The following is an 18,949-nucleotide window of genomic DNA, read 5'->3' as shown; positions in this document are numbered from 1 at the left end:
TTGTTTTATACTGTTACTGAACATAAGAATTTAGTTTAGATATTCAGAACAGGATTTTTTTCTAGATTTCTTAGCCCATGGAAGTAGTGATACTTTTTCACTAGTATTAAGGTGACCGATAAGGCCTGTGGGCCTCTTGTTATTTATGTATGTTTATTTGTGATATATATGTATATATATCGAATAAACATTTATTTATTTTTATTTATTCATTTTGCAAGGTAAATCGTATAATACATATAAACTGAGATTTTGCAACGATCTAGAAAGTTTTATTACATTCTTGCGATAAGCTTCGAAATGCAAATAACTTTGTTAAAATTGTGATGGAAGGTTGGTATAGTTGATAAAAGCTGAAAATTTGTACCTTTTACTCTTGTGGAATGTTTTCTATTTTAGACTTTTTTTTTTTTTTTTTTTTTTTTTTTTTTTTTTTACACCACCAGGGCAGCATATACATTTACCATGCCTTCAGTATCATCTGATAAGTTACAGCTATATGCAATACAATATCATAAACAGATTAATTTTCCCCTATGTATTTCATAGAAATTAACACATTTAAAAAAAAATTATAGCTTCTACATTTCTTGTCCAATTTACACTGAATCTGGCTAGCTTTAAAGGATCCATTGCAGCATATTAGTTTTATGTACTTTAAAAGATGAAGTTCAAAAATATTTATGAGTGTGAACTCGAATTTTGACGTCTAAATGTTCTATAATCATTTGATAAATTGGTTGCGTGATAATCATTTATCGATAAATTGGTTGCATGAAATTTCACTCATCCTAGATTTGAATATGATATGCAATTTAATGCTAAACTTTAAAATGAAAAAAAAAAAAAAAAATAATAATAATAAAATGAAACACTATTTTCATCGGGATCGAAAAAAAAGATACATTGTAGATGGCAGCACAAACTTCCGTTTCCTGTGAGATTTCGCCATATTGGGTAAACCACGTTATTTGCCGGTAACTATCAACATATTTACAGCTTTTCTTTCTGTTTTGTGGTTTATACGTGAAAGGGACGATATTTTTGTTCTTTTTGAACGTTCTTAAAAGGGTAAATATATCGCTGTTTTCTAATTACCTTGTGTAGAGATGCAAACAGCCAAGAGAGGCTATGGGGTCTTGATCGACATCAACATATCAAGTTTATGTTATGTTAAATTATGTGTTGAAATATTCATATTGTTCGCACAATTTAGTTTCATGGACCATTTTGTTAGTTGGATACATACATGCCACAAACGTTTGGTTTGTAAAAGATGCCAAATTAAGTTTTATTTTATTTTCACCTATTGAATGAAGGTAAACTTTAAATTAATACAGATTTGTAAGACATTCTAGACTTCTTATCACGTAGCTTTGATCCAAAGCTCCTAGAAAATGGAACTGGGTGTAGTTATTGATGCAAATTTGAGAGGTTAGAAAGCAATCAGTTTTTGTCCAACATTTTTGTGGTATTCACTGCACCGTCAGTGTAAGTAAATCAAGAAATTTGGTACACACCATATTGAGTCGTTCCTACATTTTGCCATAAGGCCACACCAATTTGTAAAATAGTTCTTCGGATTTTCAAACAAAAAAAGTGAGGCGAGAGGGCGAAATTATTTTACAAATATTATTTTTAATTTTGGAGATAAAAATTATGAGGCGAGCGAATACAAGAAATATAAATATTTTTAATTGAATTAAGTGTGATTTTAAAAGCGGGCGCCTAAAAATAAAGATCTAAAATCATCAAATATCATTTGTTTACCATATGAACTTAATATTTTTCAACTTTGTTGATATAGTTTACAATAAATAAGAAGTATTTCAGGTTTCAAAGACTTATTTTCTTTATACCTAATACATGTACTTTGCAACATTAACTGATAAGGTCTTTTTGAAGCATTTTATTTAAGTTTCATTTCTACAAACTTTCGATTCAGAGATATGCATATTGCTAGGGACACATCCAGTTTTGACATTCATTGCAACTGCAATATCCATTGCATCGCTTTGAGCATTTTCTTGAATTTTGATATGACATCACCAAACCTTTTGTGAATTTGTCGTTAACTGTCGGTCCGGTTTAAAATAGTCATCGATCAGTACCCCTTGCTTGTTGTAAGAGGCGAATAAATGGGGCGGTCCTTCAGATAGGACTGCAAAAACTGAGATCCTTGTCACAGCAGGTTTGGCACGATAAAGATCCCTCAGTGCCATAAGCGCTGAGCATTGGCCTAAATTTTGCAGCCCTTCACCGGCAATGGTAACGTCTTCATGTGAGTGAAATATTCTCAAAAGAGACTTCGGTCAATATATAGGCTAATCAAACAATCAATCATATGCTATCAATGCTCTCTAAATAGTGGCATTGAATAGCGCTTCAAAAGTTTCATCGGCTTCCAGTTCGATTCCAGCATAACGAACAACTTCCAATCCAGTGTTATGAAGTATCGTACATATTAAGATAGACATCATGAATAACTTAACCGTAATTACACTGTTAGGAAATTTCTCGAGAGTCCGTGCTTCTGTCATTTGTCAGCATATACATCAAAGTTATTTGTGCGCTTATTGTAAAAACTAAAAAAAAATATTTACGGATATTTTTGAACACGCGGGCGGATATTATTTTTTGATAATATTATAATTTGGATTTGTTACAAATAGAAGCGGCGAATCCGACGAACTAGATTACAAATTGGCATGGCCTAAAATGCATGTAGAGGAAAAAGGAAAAAGTGAAGGTAAAAATAGCTACCTGGAGTAGGTTTAAATATCTAGGTAGCTATAAGTAGCTACATAGGTAGAAAGAGTCTTTGGACTGGACCTGTTTATATTGTGACATGTGACAATTTGCTAGTAGCAGCTTTGAGATTTTTTTTTGTATGATCGTTGGTCCCCCTTGAGACAAGCGAAGACCCTTAACATTTTGCAACATTACTTTTAACAATAACAAGACGTACGAAGGTAGGAGAAAGCTTGTCCGGAATTTAAAAACGTCTGTGGTACTTTCCCAACAATCTATTTATTTACTGACGGGGTTGTCAATGAAGTATACCACAGTGATGGAGACATTTTTGAGTAATCCCCATCATTTTTCAGATGATGAAGAGCAAATCACGTGAATCACATGTGTAATCATTGGAGCGAGCTTGTTGCTTCGCTTGCTATTACACTAGTGCATGTTTTTGTTTAAATGTTGAATGCTCAAGAGTAAATAGTCTACTGTCAACATGGTCAAAGGCATTTCCTTATTTATCCAATGACAAACACAAATTATTTCACTTTGTCCAGAAGAATAGACAAAATATACAAAATTGATTCAGACTCAGTCTGATTATGCAAGTATAAACATTCCTCTTTCAAATACATGTAGCATGCACTCGTAAATTGTTACTGTATAAACAATAAACCATAAAAATCTGTATAAATGATGATAAATGAATTTATGAAGGTTTTTTTTTTTTTGCTGTCTGTTGACTTTAAATATTTTTTGGAGTCGTCTGTACATTTTCTGTCACTGATTCCTTTTATGTATTTATCATTATAATTGTGTATTTTGTGAGGGTTTTTTTCAGTGGGTGTAAATCGTGTCATCATGCCACCAAAGAAAAAGGATGAAGCCACTGGTCCTCCTCCTCTCATTGGGAGGATGGGGACTAACTTAAAGATTGGAATTGTAGGCTTACCAAATGTGGGGTAATTTATATTTTGATCCAGTTTCTGAAATGTATATATGCATCCATTTATTTCTTTTGACAAAGTATTAATGCTAGTGTTAAATCTAGGATCTAGAGAGGGCACACATATCATATGTTCAAAAGGGCACTTTTCGTTGCGGCAAGACAATTTCAGGGCACTTTCATTGTATCATACTATGATAGTAATAGAATAATCATTTAGCCTCTTTAAAAGTTAGTACCTGCTGCCTTGATTTTAAAACTTTTCAAGTAACCTTGTGAAATAAAGAACAATTGTTTATATTAACAGATATTTAAAAAAAAAATTATAGAGTAAAAAGGGCATGGTGCAGTTAAAAAGGGCATGGTGTGGCACCATGCTAGTTTGCTTTAGATTTAACACTAAATGCAAATCTTGTAGTTAAAGCTTGTGTTGTGTATTTTCAAGATTTTTAAAATTTTTTTTTAGGAAGTCAACATTTTTTAATGTTCTAACCAAAAGTGCTGCAACTGCTGAAAATTTTCCTTTCTGTACCATTGACCCAAATGAAAGTGAGTAGACTTAATATCAGATTTATACTAGAAATCGGTTCCTTGAGAGCTGCTGCATGTAATGTAAATTTAGTTCTTAGGAATTGTATGATTGGATTAATTTTTAAATGTTTTATTTTGACAGGTCGCGTTCCAGTACCGGATGTGAGATTTGATCATCTGTGTACCCACTACAAACCTGCTAGGTAAAATAGAAAATAGAGTGAAATTTCCTGTCTTTTCCAGAGTTTGACATTAACACTAACTCAAATGTAATTGACAAGTTAGGTAAAGGGGTTACCTGACTGCTTGATGAATTTTTTCCACAGAGGGAGGGGATAGTCCGTACACCCATGGCAAGTTGTATTCTCCTGTCATTGGAGATTCGACAGCCATAACCTTTGATTAAATGGTAATAGGGCTTTCATAATTCACATGTGTATTCCTTATGTCAAGACCTTTTGGTACCAAAATTTGTAACTCTGACCTTTGACTTTTACCTACCTTTTGAAAACTTTAACCTTTGTTGGTGATTGAGCTTTCATATTTCACATGTGTATTCCTTATGACTTTGACCTACTTTTGAAAAACTTTAATCTAGGCTATCACTTTGGAATGGTTAATGGTAGGGCTTTCATATTTCACATGTACAGTGTATATTCTTGTGATAAGACCTTTCTTTGGGTACCAGAATTACTTTTCTGTCATACGTGTACATCATTGTTTCACAAACACATCTTGTTTGAAGGGGGGGGGGGGGTCCAATCTATTTCTAGGGTGAAACATTTAATATTTGCAACTGAGACTGTATGAAAATGAGCAAAATTATGTATTGATATTATATGCTTGAGGATGTGCAGTTGCTTGTGAATGCATTGAAAATCAATACAGGAACGCTGTTTTATACAGCATTACATATCCAAATCACTGCAATTACGTAAGGTATCCAATATACTGCAAGCTCGTGATGTATCCAGTAAATTGCAGTCACCTGATCAGATGGATCCTATTTATTGAAATCATATGATGTATTCAATATACTGAATTCACTTTGCATATTGTAGTAAGGTACCAGCCTACCTGAACATAGTAGACATTGCCGGACTTGTTAAAGGTGCACACGAGGGAAAGGGTCTTGGAAATGCCTTTCTGTCCAATATAAGTGCTTGTGATGGAATCTTTCATGTTGTTAGTACGTATTGTTTGGTACAAATGATGTATACTGTAAAACTCACTTACAATGAACATGTTGATAATGAATTCACGCTTATTGCAAAGTAATATTTATTCGCCACTGGGATTAAAATATCAAAAATTGAATTAGATACAATTGGCTATGATAAACTGTTTTTTGCTGGGCTTGAAGGTTCGTTATAATGTATTTTACTGTAATAAGATTTCATAACATAAACCTGCTTCTATTTTTGGTTAATTTTCCTCATCTGCCAAGAAATCCAACATTTTCAGTGCACCAAAAGTACCCATTTATGGTATTTGATTCATAAAAATGTAGTTCATTTCATTTTTGAGGCAGATGCATAGAATTATAAAACATAGTATTATGTGGAATGATATTAGATATACTTTGATATACATCTCAGACATCAATATCTTGAATATCCATGAATATGTCAAAGTTCCAACTACATTTTCTTTAATATGTATTTTAACCTCAATATCTTGATCTGTAACAAATCTATGAAGTTTTTCTCGGTCCCCATTGAGTTCAAGGTAATGAGGTCCGACTGTAGTTAATTTTTTTTTTTTTTAGAAAAGTTCTGTTTTTACTTTATGCAATGTAATTGTATCATCTTATACAAAAGTTAATTTTTCTTTTGAGATAATGATGCTTTTAGTATTAAATCTTTAAACTGAAAGGGAATAAGTTATAAATTACCTTTCCCATTGGTAGGAGCTTTTGATGATGAAGAAATCGTACATGTGGAAGGTGACGTTGATCCCTCTAGAGATTTAGACATCATTCATGAGGAACTGATGTTTAAAGACCTGGAGTATCTCGACAAACATTTAGGAGGAATGGAAAGAACGGTGGCTCGGGGAGGCGATAAATCCAAAAAGCCAGAATATGTAAGTTGGATTGAGAATAGTTGTACAGCTGGAGTTTTCCATAACTAGTTTATGAATTATTTGTTGAGAAGGACCTTGCTTGATCTTTTGTAAGAAGCATGCTGGATTTATGAAATTTTAAATCGTAGCTTTCATTTTTATTGTATATCATTTTTAGGAATATTGAAAAGTCCTTTTGACAGACCCACAGAATCAGTGGAGCTAAAGCTTACATTTAAGGCATAATTAATGAAGATTTAAATTTGACTCATAGGTCAGGAAGGTTATAATAGTGAATTCAATTTTACACAGAAATCAGAAAAACAGTTCTTCAGAAATCATAAGAGCACATCTTTTCAAATTATTATGCAAGGATCTCCATGTAATGTAGTTTCCAGTTTGTTCACACTGTGATTCCCAGCACAGGGCAGAGACTTAATAAGAGTGTACAAATTTAAAGAATTCTTTAAATATTCTGCTTCCCCAGAATGTGTGTCATGTTGATATTCAAGCATTGTAGTTTAGTGTGGATTCAAGTAGTCACACCATGACCCTGGGGTCAGGATGAGGCCACAGTAGAGGGGGGGGATTACATCTGGAATTCTTTAAGAAATCTATTTCTCAAGAACCACAAAGGTACAATTTGTTGTTAAAGTCCCCCCAAAAATATAAATTAATAAGTAGTTTTTCAGGCCAACAATTTCAGATTTTGACGATGTAGGCAAGTTTTTTATGCCCCCCTTTGAAAAAGAGGGGGCATATTGTTTTGCACCTGTCGGTCGGTCGGTCTGTAGACCATGTGTTGTCCGCTCAATATCTTGAGAACCATTCACTTGATGATAATGATATTTCATATGTGGGTTAGTTATGAGTAGAAGAGGATCCTTATTGTTTTTCAGGTCAAAGGTCAAGGGTCAATCTACTCTGGATATAGGAATATAATGTCCGCTCAATATCTTGAGAACCCTTTGCTTGAAAGACATCAAACTTGGCACACTGGTACATCCTAAGGAGTAGATGACCCCTATTGATTTTGAGGTCATATGGTCAAAGGTCAAGGGTCAAACTGGGCATAGGAATATACTGACCATTCAATGTCTAGAGAACCCTTTGCTTGACAGACATCAAACTTGGTACGCCAGTACATCTTCAGAAGAAGATGACCCCCATTGATTTTGAGGTCACATGGTCAAAGGTCAAGGGTCAAACTGGACATAGGAATATACTGTCTGTCAAATATCTCGAGAACCCTTTGCTTGACAGACATCAAACTTGATACACTGGTACATCTTCAAGAGAAGATGACCCCTATTGATTTTGAGGTCACATGGTCAAAGGTCACACAGATACAGACACATTACACAGACACAGACACATCACACAGACACATCTTGAGAACCCTTTTCTTGACAGACATCAAACTTCGTACACTGATACGACTTCAGGAGAAGACCACCACTATTGATTTTGAGGTCACATGGTCAAAGGTCAAGGGTCACACTAAACAGGAATATACTGTCCGTTCAATATCTTGAGAATCCTTTGTTTGACAGACATCAAACGTGGTACACTGGTACGTCTTCAGGAGAAGACGACCCCTATTGATTTTCAGATCACATGGTCAAAGGTCAAGGGTCAAACTGGACATTGGAATATACTGTCTGCTCCATATCTTGAGAACCCTTTGCTTGACAGACATTAAACTTGGTACACTGGTACATCTTCAGGAGAAGATGACACTTATTGATTTTGAGGTCGCGTGGTCAAAGGTTAAGGGTTAAACTGTACATAGGAATATACTGTCCACTCAATATCTTGAGAACCCTTTGCTTGACAGACATCAAACTTGGTACACTGGTACATCTTCAGGAGAAGATGACTACTAATTATTTTAAGGTCACATGGTCAAAAGTCAAGGGTCAATTTGACATAGGAACATAGGAATATACTGTCCGTTCAATATCTTGACAGACATCAAACTTGGTACACTGGTACATTTTCAGGAGTTGATGACCCCTATTGATTTTTAGGTCACATGGTCAATCCACTCTTGACATAGGAAGATATTGTCTGCTCAATATTTTGAATTGATGATACTACTCTCAATTAAATGATGTGTGTGTGTATAACCCTTTTCAATTTTGCACCATGGGGGGCATATGTGTTTTACAAACATTTCTTGTTTTAGTTCACCTGAGCTGAAAGCTCAAGTGGGCTTTTCTGATCACATGTGGTCCGTCGTCTGTCTGTCTGTAAACTTTTCACTGTTTTGATTTATCCCCAAAAACACTGGGTCAATTTAAATCAAATTTGACACAAAACAAGGGGAGATAATTACAAAATAGGGAAAATACATGGACGATATTTAAAAATAATTTTCTCCAAAAAAGGTGGCACAAAGCTTTCTTTGGTAAAAGGAATTCAAATTTGTTTTAATTAAGGGCCATGTCTCTCTCCAAAGGGAGATAATAATAAAATAGTAAAGAAACATTGACAACTTTTAGAAACCTTCTCGAGAACCATTGGGCAAATCAGCCTAACTTGGAACAAAGTATTCACCTGATAAAAGGGATTTAAGTTTGTTCCAAAATAGACCACACCTCTTTCCATAGGGGAGACAATTAAGATATAGCAGAAATGCATTGTTAGCTCACCGGAGCTGAAAGCTTAAGTGAGCTTTTCTGATCACCTTTTGTCTGTCGTTTGTCTGTCTGTAAACTTTTCACATGTTCATCTTCTTCTCGAAATGAAGTTGTGTCATGTTAGTCATATTGGTTTTAGGCATATCCGTGTTCTGCGAATTCATTTTCAGTTTTGTCATGACCCTTTGGGACTAAGTTTGGGCCACAATATGGAATCAAAATTTTTTCATGGGAATAAAGATTGATAAAAAATTCTTTTAAGAATCAGAACTGCTGAACAATGGCAGGGCCATTGTAACTGAGGTGAGTGATTTGACTCATGGGCCTCTTGGTTCATTAAGAATGTGTATTTATATAAATTGTACAAATATTTTCTAATTTACAGGACTGTCTAAGTAAAGTGAGGGATTTACTGGAGAATAAAAAGTGGGTCAGAATGGGAACATGGGATTCTAAAGAGGTATATACAACACATCTGTACATATCTCACCACAGCCACAACACATCTGTACATGTCTCACCAAAGTAACATTATCTATATATATCTCATCAAAGTCACCACATCTGTACATATCTCACCAAAGTCACCACATCTGTACATATCTCACCAAAGTCACCACATCTGTACATATCTCACCAAAGTCACAACATCTGTACATATCTCACCAAAGTCACAACACATCTGTACATATCTCACCAAAGTCACCACATCTGTACATATCTCACCAAAGTCACAACATCTGTACATATCTCACCAAAGTCACCACATCTGTACATATCTCACCAAAGTCACAACATCTGTACATGTCTTACCAAAGTCACCACATCTGTACATATCTCACCAAAGTCACAACATCTGTACATGTCTTACCAAAGTCACCACATCTGTACATATCTCACCAAAGTCACAACATCTCTACATGTCTTACCAAACCCACAACATCTGTACATATCTCACCAAAGTCACAACACATCTGTACATGTGATGTCTCACCAAACCCACAACATCTCTACATGTCTTACCAAAGCCCACATTCATGAAAGTGTAAACATGTGCCAATTATTATACCCCCCGCAACAAGTTGTGGGGGGGGGGGGGGGGTATACTGGAATCGGGTTGTCCGTCTGTCCGTCCGTCCATCTGTAGACGCAATGGTTTCCGGACTCTAAAGCATTATCCTTTCCACCTACCGTCACCATATCATACATATGGACTACCCATGGGATGAAGATGTTCCCTATCGATTTTGGGGTCAAAAGGTCAAAGGTCAAGCGCACTGGACATCGAAGTAGCAATATGGTTTCCGGGCTCTAAAGCGTTATCCTTTCCACCTACAGTCACCATATCATACATATGGACTACCCATGGGATGAAGATGTTCCCTATCGATTTTGGGGTCAAAAGGTCAAAGGTCACGCGCACTGGACATCGAAGTAGCAATATGGTTCGGTTTGTCATGCCATTTGTTTTTTACACTCAGAAAAGAGGTAGTTTATACCTATTACCAACACCCTTTGGGAGATTGGGGTAAGCGGGGGGTATTCTTAGTGAGCATTGCTCACAGTACCTCTTGTTTATATCAAAGTATCCACTTTTTCACTTTGAAATCCCAAATTGAAAGACAACACTACATTTTAATGTTAAAGGTTCAGAATCATATTCATGCTTTAATTTTGTATATTTCAGATTGAGATATTGAATCATCATTTATTTTTAACATCAAAGCCTGTGATATACTTAGTTAATCTGTCAGTGAAAGATTATACGAGAAAGAAAAATAAATGGTAAGTTTGTTGACAGGTTGTAAGTTGTATAACTCGATTCCTATTTTGATATGCCTTTCATAGGCAGGTCATGTTATGGTGTAATGCAGTGTTGTCTGGCCGCACCTAGCACTCAGGTAATAAACAAGACTTCCTCATGCAAGACTGGAATCTTCAAACTTCATACACATGTTCCCAATGATTAGAGAAAAAAGCCTTTTGTTTTTCAAGGTCAAGGCCAAACTTACATGGGTACTTTTATAGGCACAGTGTAAATCTTGGATAATCAAACTTAAAGGCACAAAACAAGATAGAAAGTGTAAAACTAGGATAATCAAACTTATAGGCACAAAACAAGATAGAAAATGTAAAGCTAGGGTAATCAAACTTATAGACACAAAACAAGATGGAAAGTGTAAAACTTGGATAATTAAAGTTATAGGCACAAAACAAGATGGAAAGTGTAAAGCTAGGATAATCAAACTTATAGGCACAAAACAAAATAGAAAGTGTAAAGCTAGAACTTATAGGCACAAAACAAGATAGAAAGTGTAAAGCTAGAACTTATAGGCACAAAACAAGATAGAAAATGTAAAGCTAGGATAATCAAACTTATACACACAAAACAAGATGGAAAGTGTAAAGCTAGGATAATCAAACTTATAGGCACAAAACAAGATAGAAAGTGTAAAACTAGGACAATCAAATTTAATCCACATATTCATCTATCTTTGACTAGTTGTATTATGGTATGGTGCAGTGGGTGTCTCTCTGTTGTATTTCTGTTCGTCCATCAGCACCTTGTGGTAAAGGTAAAAATAGTATTGATAAAGACTTCTTATAATCAAATATAGTACCTGTTTTCTATGATGAGAGAAAATATTTCTGTTATTTCTCAAATTCAAAGGTCAATGTCATACTATCATGGGAAATGATGAGGGAAAACCAGTACTAAAAAGGCTGGGATGATCAAACCTGATGTACATGTTCCCCAAGGTGTTGGTGCCAAGTATATCATGGAAAAGAATGATTTTGTTCCCAAGTTATACTTTATTAGATTGGAATCTTTCTTTAGTTAATATTTAACAAAGCCGTTTTAGAACCAACATTTCATTGATACTTTCTGATATTGGAGAAATGTTGAAAGAACCATTCAGAGCCATTTTTTGGTCAATGAATGATTTATCTGTATGTTAATCTTTTCTTTTGATTACTCCTGAATTTCTGAATATATTGGACAGGTATAGTGAAGCTTGTGCATTGCTCTCGTCTCAGCTGTACATAGTTGGATATGACGAAAATTATTCATGTAGTGATTTTGTTTCAATAAAGAACTGGCAAATGTTTGTATGGGAACAGTGTTCATGGTATACATTGCTGTAGACACAAAAATTTTGCAGAATAATATTTTCAAGAAGTGCTCTTTCAGCATTCATCTACTTTACAAGAATGAGTTGTTAAATTAATATATGAAGTAAAGTTTTGGTGTCCTAATTTTAATGAGGTGAATTCGAAGTGAAGATCACATCTGATAAACTTGTCAATAATAAAACCGAACTTTTAGTACATGAATGTATTAAGCATGTATTAAGCATTATGTAAACATATCTTCTCCTAGATTGATCATTACTCATAGTGATTATTGACAGGTTGGTAAAAATCAAGGAATGGATTGACAAGAATGACCCTGGAGCCCTGGTGATCCTGATGAGTTGTGCCGTCGAACTGAAGTTGATGGACTTGACAGAGGAGGAACAGAAACAATACCTAGAGGAAGCCAAAATCACCAGGTGGCCAGTTTTCATTTGTAGCTCTATAAATGTTCTAGGTTGATTCCAATGGTTTGGTAAGAAACTACAACTGCTCTGTAATTTAACTGTAGTTTTATTTTTATTCTAAACGATAATCATTCATGAAAAACATGAATAGAATCTGGCAGCAGACACAGTAATGCCTGTTTCAACCTTCATCTAAGGTCAAGTAAACAGAACGGTGAAATTTTTGTATAGGTCATTTTTCCGTTGGAAATATTTTCAGCATATGAAAACAATTTTGATTTACTGAGGAATGTAAATATACTTACAGACATACAAGTAGACACTACCCACTGTAGAATTGTAAAAGATGTTTATCTGAAGAGCAAAAAGATTAATTTTATGCAAATTCAGAGTTATTGTCGGACAGAGATAATTTCTCTGAGATCTGAATAGCGTCAAACCTAAGTCATTAGAATAGGTAGTGGTTGCTCCTTCACCAAACGCTCGGCATGTAGAAGTGAGAATCGCTGGTCTTTCAAATATGACCTTAAAAACGGAGTTCCCATGTTGCGGCAGGCATTAGCATGATAAAGAACCCTCACTGCTACGACCACGAGTGCTAAGCATAGGTTTGATTAGTGGTACTTCACCTACAGCTGGTGACGTCACAATATGAGTGAAAAATTCTTGACGGGATGTATAAACAATAAATCCATGAATAAATCAAGCGAGATGTGAATTGAAATTCTTGGGGCTTTTTTTTTTATATATATGTATATATATAAATGAAAAGTTTTTTTGCATCAGAATCCAGGCTCTCAGACTAATTTTTATCTTACAAAAGTAGCCAGCTATTGATGATGGTCAGAATAGTGTCAAATTTCCTTTAAAAGTTTCCCGCAAGTAATCTTTAGTTCATTTGTATTAGAGTGTGAATTTTTTATAGTACACTATGACTTTCACTAAGTTTAAAAACATGTCAGTAAAGGAATTGGTTTGAAATGCAAGTTTAGATTGACCAAAGATAATGACCATGTCATTGGTTTATCATGTGACTGAAACTGCTGCCACAAGTATGAAATGGATTTTATGAATGATTATTGTGGCTGATAAGGGTGGACACTGTGTTAATACTTTGATAACACAAATAGAAAATGTAATGGTTAATGTACACATTTCAGTGCCTTAGAGAAGATCATTGTCAATGGATACAAGGCATTAAACCTACAGTACTTCTTCACCTCTGGCAAAGACGAAGTGAAAGCTTGGACAATCCAGGTAAACATTTATTTAGTTTCAGGGTCTCTCTTTATGTTATGTTTATGTCAGAGTAATGGGAAATACAAAAGAAATTCATTTACCATTTTCTTCACCTTGTCTGTATTTGCAGAAGGGAACAAAGGCGCCTCAGGCTGCTGGAAGAATCCACACTGACTTTGAAAGAGGATTCATCATGGCTGAAATCATGAACTATGCTGACTTCAAGGAATTCGGATCGGAGGCAGAGTGCAAGGTGGTTTATTTATTCCATACCAGTTTTTGTTTTCGAGAAAACTGAATCTCTCACCAATTTGAATTTTGATGTCTGTAAGATACGTTTTAATCAATAAGATTTCTTTTGTAATCAGTCTTAATGCTATGGACATTTTTACAGTGACACTGTATGTATGTGTAGACATTACTTTTTTTTCAAAGGGGGGAGAGGGTGTTCAGTTAAGCAAATGAAGATGATCTTGGGTCACAGATGTTTTACATATAATTGTAGGCCAACGGGAAATACCGACAAAAAGGAAGAGAGTATGTAGTGGAGGACGGTGACATTATTTTATTCAAGTTCAATGCTGGTGCTGGACTCTCCGACAAAAAGAAGAAGTGATGAAAGAGGAGTAACTCTGAATGTGTTTTGGGGAATTTACAAGGACATTAACTCGGAATGTGATCTTTGCGTGGCATGATGCAGACGATTGAAATTGTTAAATTGATGCTCCTCCTGTATTTATTCGAATGGCAACAGGGGCAGGGGTTCATTGAAGAGAGATAAAAAGAAATGTCTTTTTGTCTTCATTCTATGTTTAATAAACATACACATGTAAAATAAAAGTATTTAGAAAATTTTCTGGCCTTCCTTTCATTGTTATTTTATGTTTTGGTATGAGTAACTGCAAGTGTTTATCACAGTGAAGTGCAGTCATGTGTAACTGTATTGTGTTTATCACAGTGAAGTGCAGTCATTTGTTTATCACAGTGAAGTGCAGTCATGTGTAACTATTGTGTTTATCAGTGAAGTGCAGTCATGTGTAACTGTTCATTTTAATTCTCAGAGGGACGTTAAACTGTAAAACCAAACCAAACCATTCCATTAAAATGAGACCACTGTGGAATATGATTGGTTGACTGTATATTAACGTCCCACCCGAGAATCTCCCACTCATGGATACGTCACCACTGCCGATGAAATTTAGGTCTATGCTCGGCACCAACGGTCTTTGAGCAGGGACCTCGGTTTTTGCAGTCTCATTTGAATAACCACCCCATTTAGTCACCTCTTACGACAAGCAAAGGGTACTGAGGACCTCTTCTAACCCGGATCCCCACTGGAATAAGTTTAATTTGCGGGGATCAATGTTGGAGGGTAACCAAAACTTGACTGACTTGTGGGGATGTAAATTCAGGTGTACAAACGCGCTTCATGAAAAGTATGTCGGCGTGAAGCAATGCAGTTCATTTGTAAAATGGTACAATGATCTCGCGTGGAATGGGTAGTTTACCTGTGTTTGGGTAGTAATCGGTTAAAGTCGTTCGAGATTCCGCTGCCTTACATGCAACAGAGCCCAATATGTCTCGCAAATCGATGGATTTCATTGTTTCTTAGGGGGACAACGAAATAGCAGAAATTTTTTTTTACTGAGGGGCTTTCTTAGCCTGCCCAACCGACTGACCCTCAATACTCATAGTTGCCGCATTTAGCCAACACATTCTACCTACTGAAGTCTTATATATTGACATTTGAAATACGAACTGTCTGCCGGGGTAATGGTATAGTCAGTATAGCTAAAACTATCAAAAGAGGTTTTCTGAAGTTTAAGAACGAGGAAATAAAATACAATACTATTTTAATTCTTAACTTTTTAGTGATCTGAACAAGTTCAAAAGCGTGTTACAGATTAATAATCTTGGGGGGCTCATAACCAAACTGACTAAGAGAAACAAGGTAAGCAGGATAGCTTGCATGTTGGGTGGTCCACAATTTAAGAACATGGGAGCGACGACTTGGCTACCATTTCTGAGGGAGATAAACGTTTGCACCCTTTGAGTTATCAAGGAAGCCTCTTTAGAATAATTACTTAGTACCACGTGTAAAGCTATAAACACAGGATACTATGTAAAGAGGTTGGTACTTTTATTTTTCCTCAATGATCATCAGGGACGTTCTAAATTTTACCGTTTGGTAAAAACATAAGAGTTTAAACCTGTCAATAAATTAGATTTTGCACCAAAATCAAAATGGTTTAAAACATGAAATGAATTCGACTAGTATTGATAAGCTGTACGATTTTTTGCAGATAGTTCTGCATTTGAGGTATGGTCTTGGGTATACAAATTTTGATGTATTTTTTTCCCTGTATATCTGTTAGACAATGATTTTTTATACTATCATAACAACCTTGCTGAGAATGCTTGCTACATGTAGGTCAGGATTAAGAGACAAGGTCGATCCATTCGGTAATGTCTGAATGAGACCAGGCTCGGATTCCAAGCCAAATCAATCAGAAAAACTGTCCGGTGACGATGACCAGAGGGTACCTTGAACTTTCTAATACTAGGAGGAATTGTTGTAGGACACTAAAATTATGTCTCCCCTTCCATTTTCCATAGTTTTTAAAAACATGTTTAGGGATCATCAAAATTGGAACGCGACACACTGCCTTGTCATGGTATGCTAACATATAAAATATCAAAGGCCTATATCAAAAGACAAAAAAAGTTTTACTTCGGACAACAAAAAAATGCCCCCAATATTCTATTATTTGACCTTTACATAAAAGGTCAAGGTTGTTAAAGGTTATCAAAAATGGCACGTGACACAGTTTTATCATGGTATACCCATTTACCAAATATCAAAGGCCTATGTCAAAAGAGAAAAAAGTTATGGTCCAGACAATAAAAATGCCCTCAAAATTCTATTACTTGGCCTTTACATAAAATGTCATGGGTCATCAAATATTGTATGCGACACACTGTCCCACATACCAAATATCAAAAAACTTATGACCAAAAAAATGCACTAAAATCTATTATTTGACTTTTACATAACAGGTCAAAGGTCATAAAAGATGGCACGTGACACATTGTCTTATTATCAAATGCCTATGTCAAAAGACAAAGAAGTTATGGTCTGGACAAAAAATATGCCCCTAAAATTCTATTATTTGACCTTTACATAAAAGGCAAAGGTCATCAAAATGGTACTCGACACATTGTCTTATCATGGTATACCCATCAAACAAATAACAAAAGCCTGTCAAAAGACAAAAACGTTATAGCCCGGGCAATCTATGTATGAGAAGCTTCACGCTAAAACAATATGTCCTCCTTTTGGGAAGGGGAGATATAGTAGTGATTAATCCGAAGAACATGTCGTACAGCAGAAGTTCCATTTCTTATGTATTGATAGGTAAGTAATACAATAATGCTCGAGAAGTCTTTCCGGGCGTGTTTACTACTTTACGGTTAGACAAATCCAGGCATGCTCTCATCATCTGCATTCCCTTGTGCTGTGACTAATGTGTGTGTACGTGTGTGTGTGTGGATAATTCTACTGAGCGTATTTGAAAAATGAAATGGAGTTATCTCTCTTGTAAAGGATTAGTTGTCGACTTATTATAAAGGTGTGTATTATATTGATCTCGTCGGTGTTATTTGCAACATGTCGATCACACAGTGACTAAAATCTGGGAAACTTGTAAGTTCTTTACCTTCTGCCGTTGGTTTATCAGAATCTAGAAAATGTAAGATTAACGATGAAGTCGTTCTTTTGGAAAGTGCAAACTGAAATAGATATAATCCTAATATTTAGCCTTGTTGGACACCAAGAAACGAAACAAGGCATTTGTACTTATTTGAATGACAACGAAATTAAAAGTGTTTCCGTCGTGTGCAATGCCAGGTATCTAATGCGATCAGGATACTGTATAATGATTCAATTAAAGAAAATGAAAAATGTATATCAATGTACATGTTAATAGGAATGTAAATTCGTGGGTAAGGCGATCCACGAACATTGGTCACCACGAATAAACAGTAGTGTGTGATGGTGGATATGCCATATTTTCAGCTCCAACAGCCCCCCATTTAGTCCACAGTGAATTAAAATTTACAGAAATTTGATTTGAAGTTGTGCAAGTGATGAAGATATATATCATACGATTTTAAGTCACTTTTACTACTCATGTCCCAACTGTCATTGTATTCGTCAATGTTTGAATAACTTGGAATTCTCAGAAACGTTTTCACCACAAGTCCTGTGTAATATTACTAATGATCGGAAACAGAAACTGAATTTTATAGACCCTCTCATTTGGGGTTTAGAGGTAGGGCGGGAACCTTTAGAAAAGCACAATTTTTAAGAAATCTTCTTTACTCATGGAAATATGTGGGTACATGTGTCCATAGTTCTAATACGGAATATGAGAGCATCTACCAAAATTGTGAACGAATTATGATTTCAGGCCGAAGAGTAGGGCTAAATGAATCACATAGCGAAGATGCATGCAATGTTGAGATATCTTTTTCTACTGAACATCTAAATTGTATTTTAGCAATGAGGCGTCTACAAAACATGCTAATTTCATGGCCCCTGGGTTAGGGTATTGAGCTCTTGGATGGGGTCATAGGATCGTATAGTGAAAATTTAAATCTGAAATGTTTTGCTCCCAGAACTTGGCGTGGGGTGATAGTGAGAATGGACGTTTCTATCAAAATTGAGAAATTCGTGGACCTGGTCACAGTTATGATGTACGACATCTTTTAGATATTTTCTTTAACCCAGGACATCTAGCGCATAAACGGAAGCATCGATACATGTATAACGTGCTTTGAGGCCTCTACCAAAATTGTTAATTCGTCACCCCTGGGGTAGTGGTTACTGTCACATGATAGGGTTCTATTGCTCCTAAACTGAAAATGTATTTGCATCATACACCTGAACATTAAGCTCATACTATTGACAAAGGTTACTCATGACCGGACAACGAATCATGACCTTGAACCAAGGTCTATATTGAAATGAAGTATTCGTCTTGACCACTGGTTTGTAATTGAGATGTAATAAGGAGGTATTCAATATCGTATAATGGCTGACTTCTTTTTAAAACATTAATGAAAATATAACTATCAGTAATATTTGTATATTCCTTTCGAATTTGATTGCTAAGCTGGGTAGCTCCGTCGATGAACATGTAGACTTCTGATTTGTAAATCACGGGTTCAAATCCAGCAGGGGT

General features: G+C 35.5%; 1 protein-coding gene across 2 annotated transcripts; it reads left to right on the top strand.

The window, feature by feature from the left end:
* Window positions 1–910: 910 nt before the first annotated feature.
* LOC125680499 (obg-like ATPase 1) lies at window positions 911–14,561 on the top strand. 2 transcript variants are annotated; one of them, XM_048920136.2, is made up of 12 exons: window positions 911–977; window positions 3,584–3,704; window positions 4,155–4,237; window positions 4,362–4,422; window positions 5,281–5,408; window positions 6,129–6,304; window positions 9,311–9,385; window positions 10,613–10,710; window positions 12,339–12,479; window positions 13,628–13,724; window positions 13,837–13,959; window positions 14,212–14,561. In XM_048920136.2, exons 2-12 carry the CDS (start codon window positions 3,604–3,606, stop codon window positions 14,320–14,322), a joined length of 1,194 nt encoding a protein of 397 aa, XP_048776093.1. In that variant the 5' UTR covers window positions 911–977; window positions 3,584–3,603; the 3' UTR covers window positions 14,323–14,561. The 2 variants fall into 2 exon arrangements, with proteins under 2 accessions (XP_048776093.1, XP_048776094.1); XM_048920137.2 differs by having other exon boundaries at window positions 943–1,071.
* Window positions 14,562–18,949: the final 4,388 nt, after the last annotated feature.

The sequence above is a fragment of the Ostrea edulis genome, chromosome 2 (assembly GCF_947568905.1).
Source record: "Ostrea edulis chromosome 2, xbOstEdul1.1, whole genome shotgun sequence".
NCBI classification, from domain to species: Eukaryota; Metazoa; Mollusca; class Bivalvia; order Ostreida; family Ostreidae; genus Ostrea; species Ostrea edulis.
The sequence above is the reverse complement of the archived record's forward strand: the minus strand, read 5'-3'. Positions and strand labels throughout refer to the sequence as shown.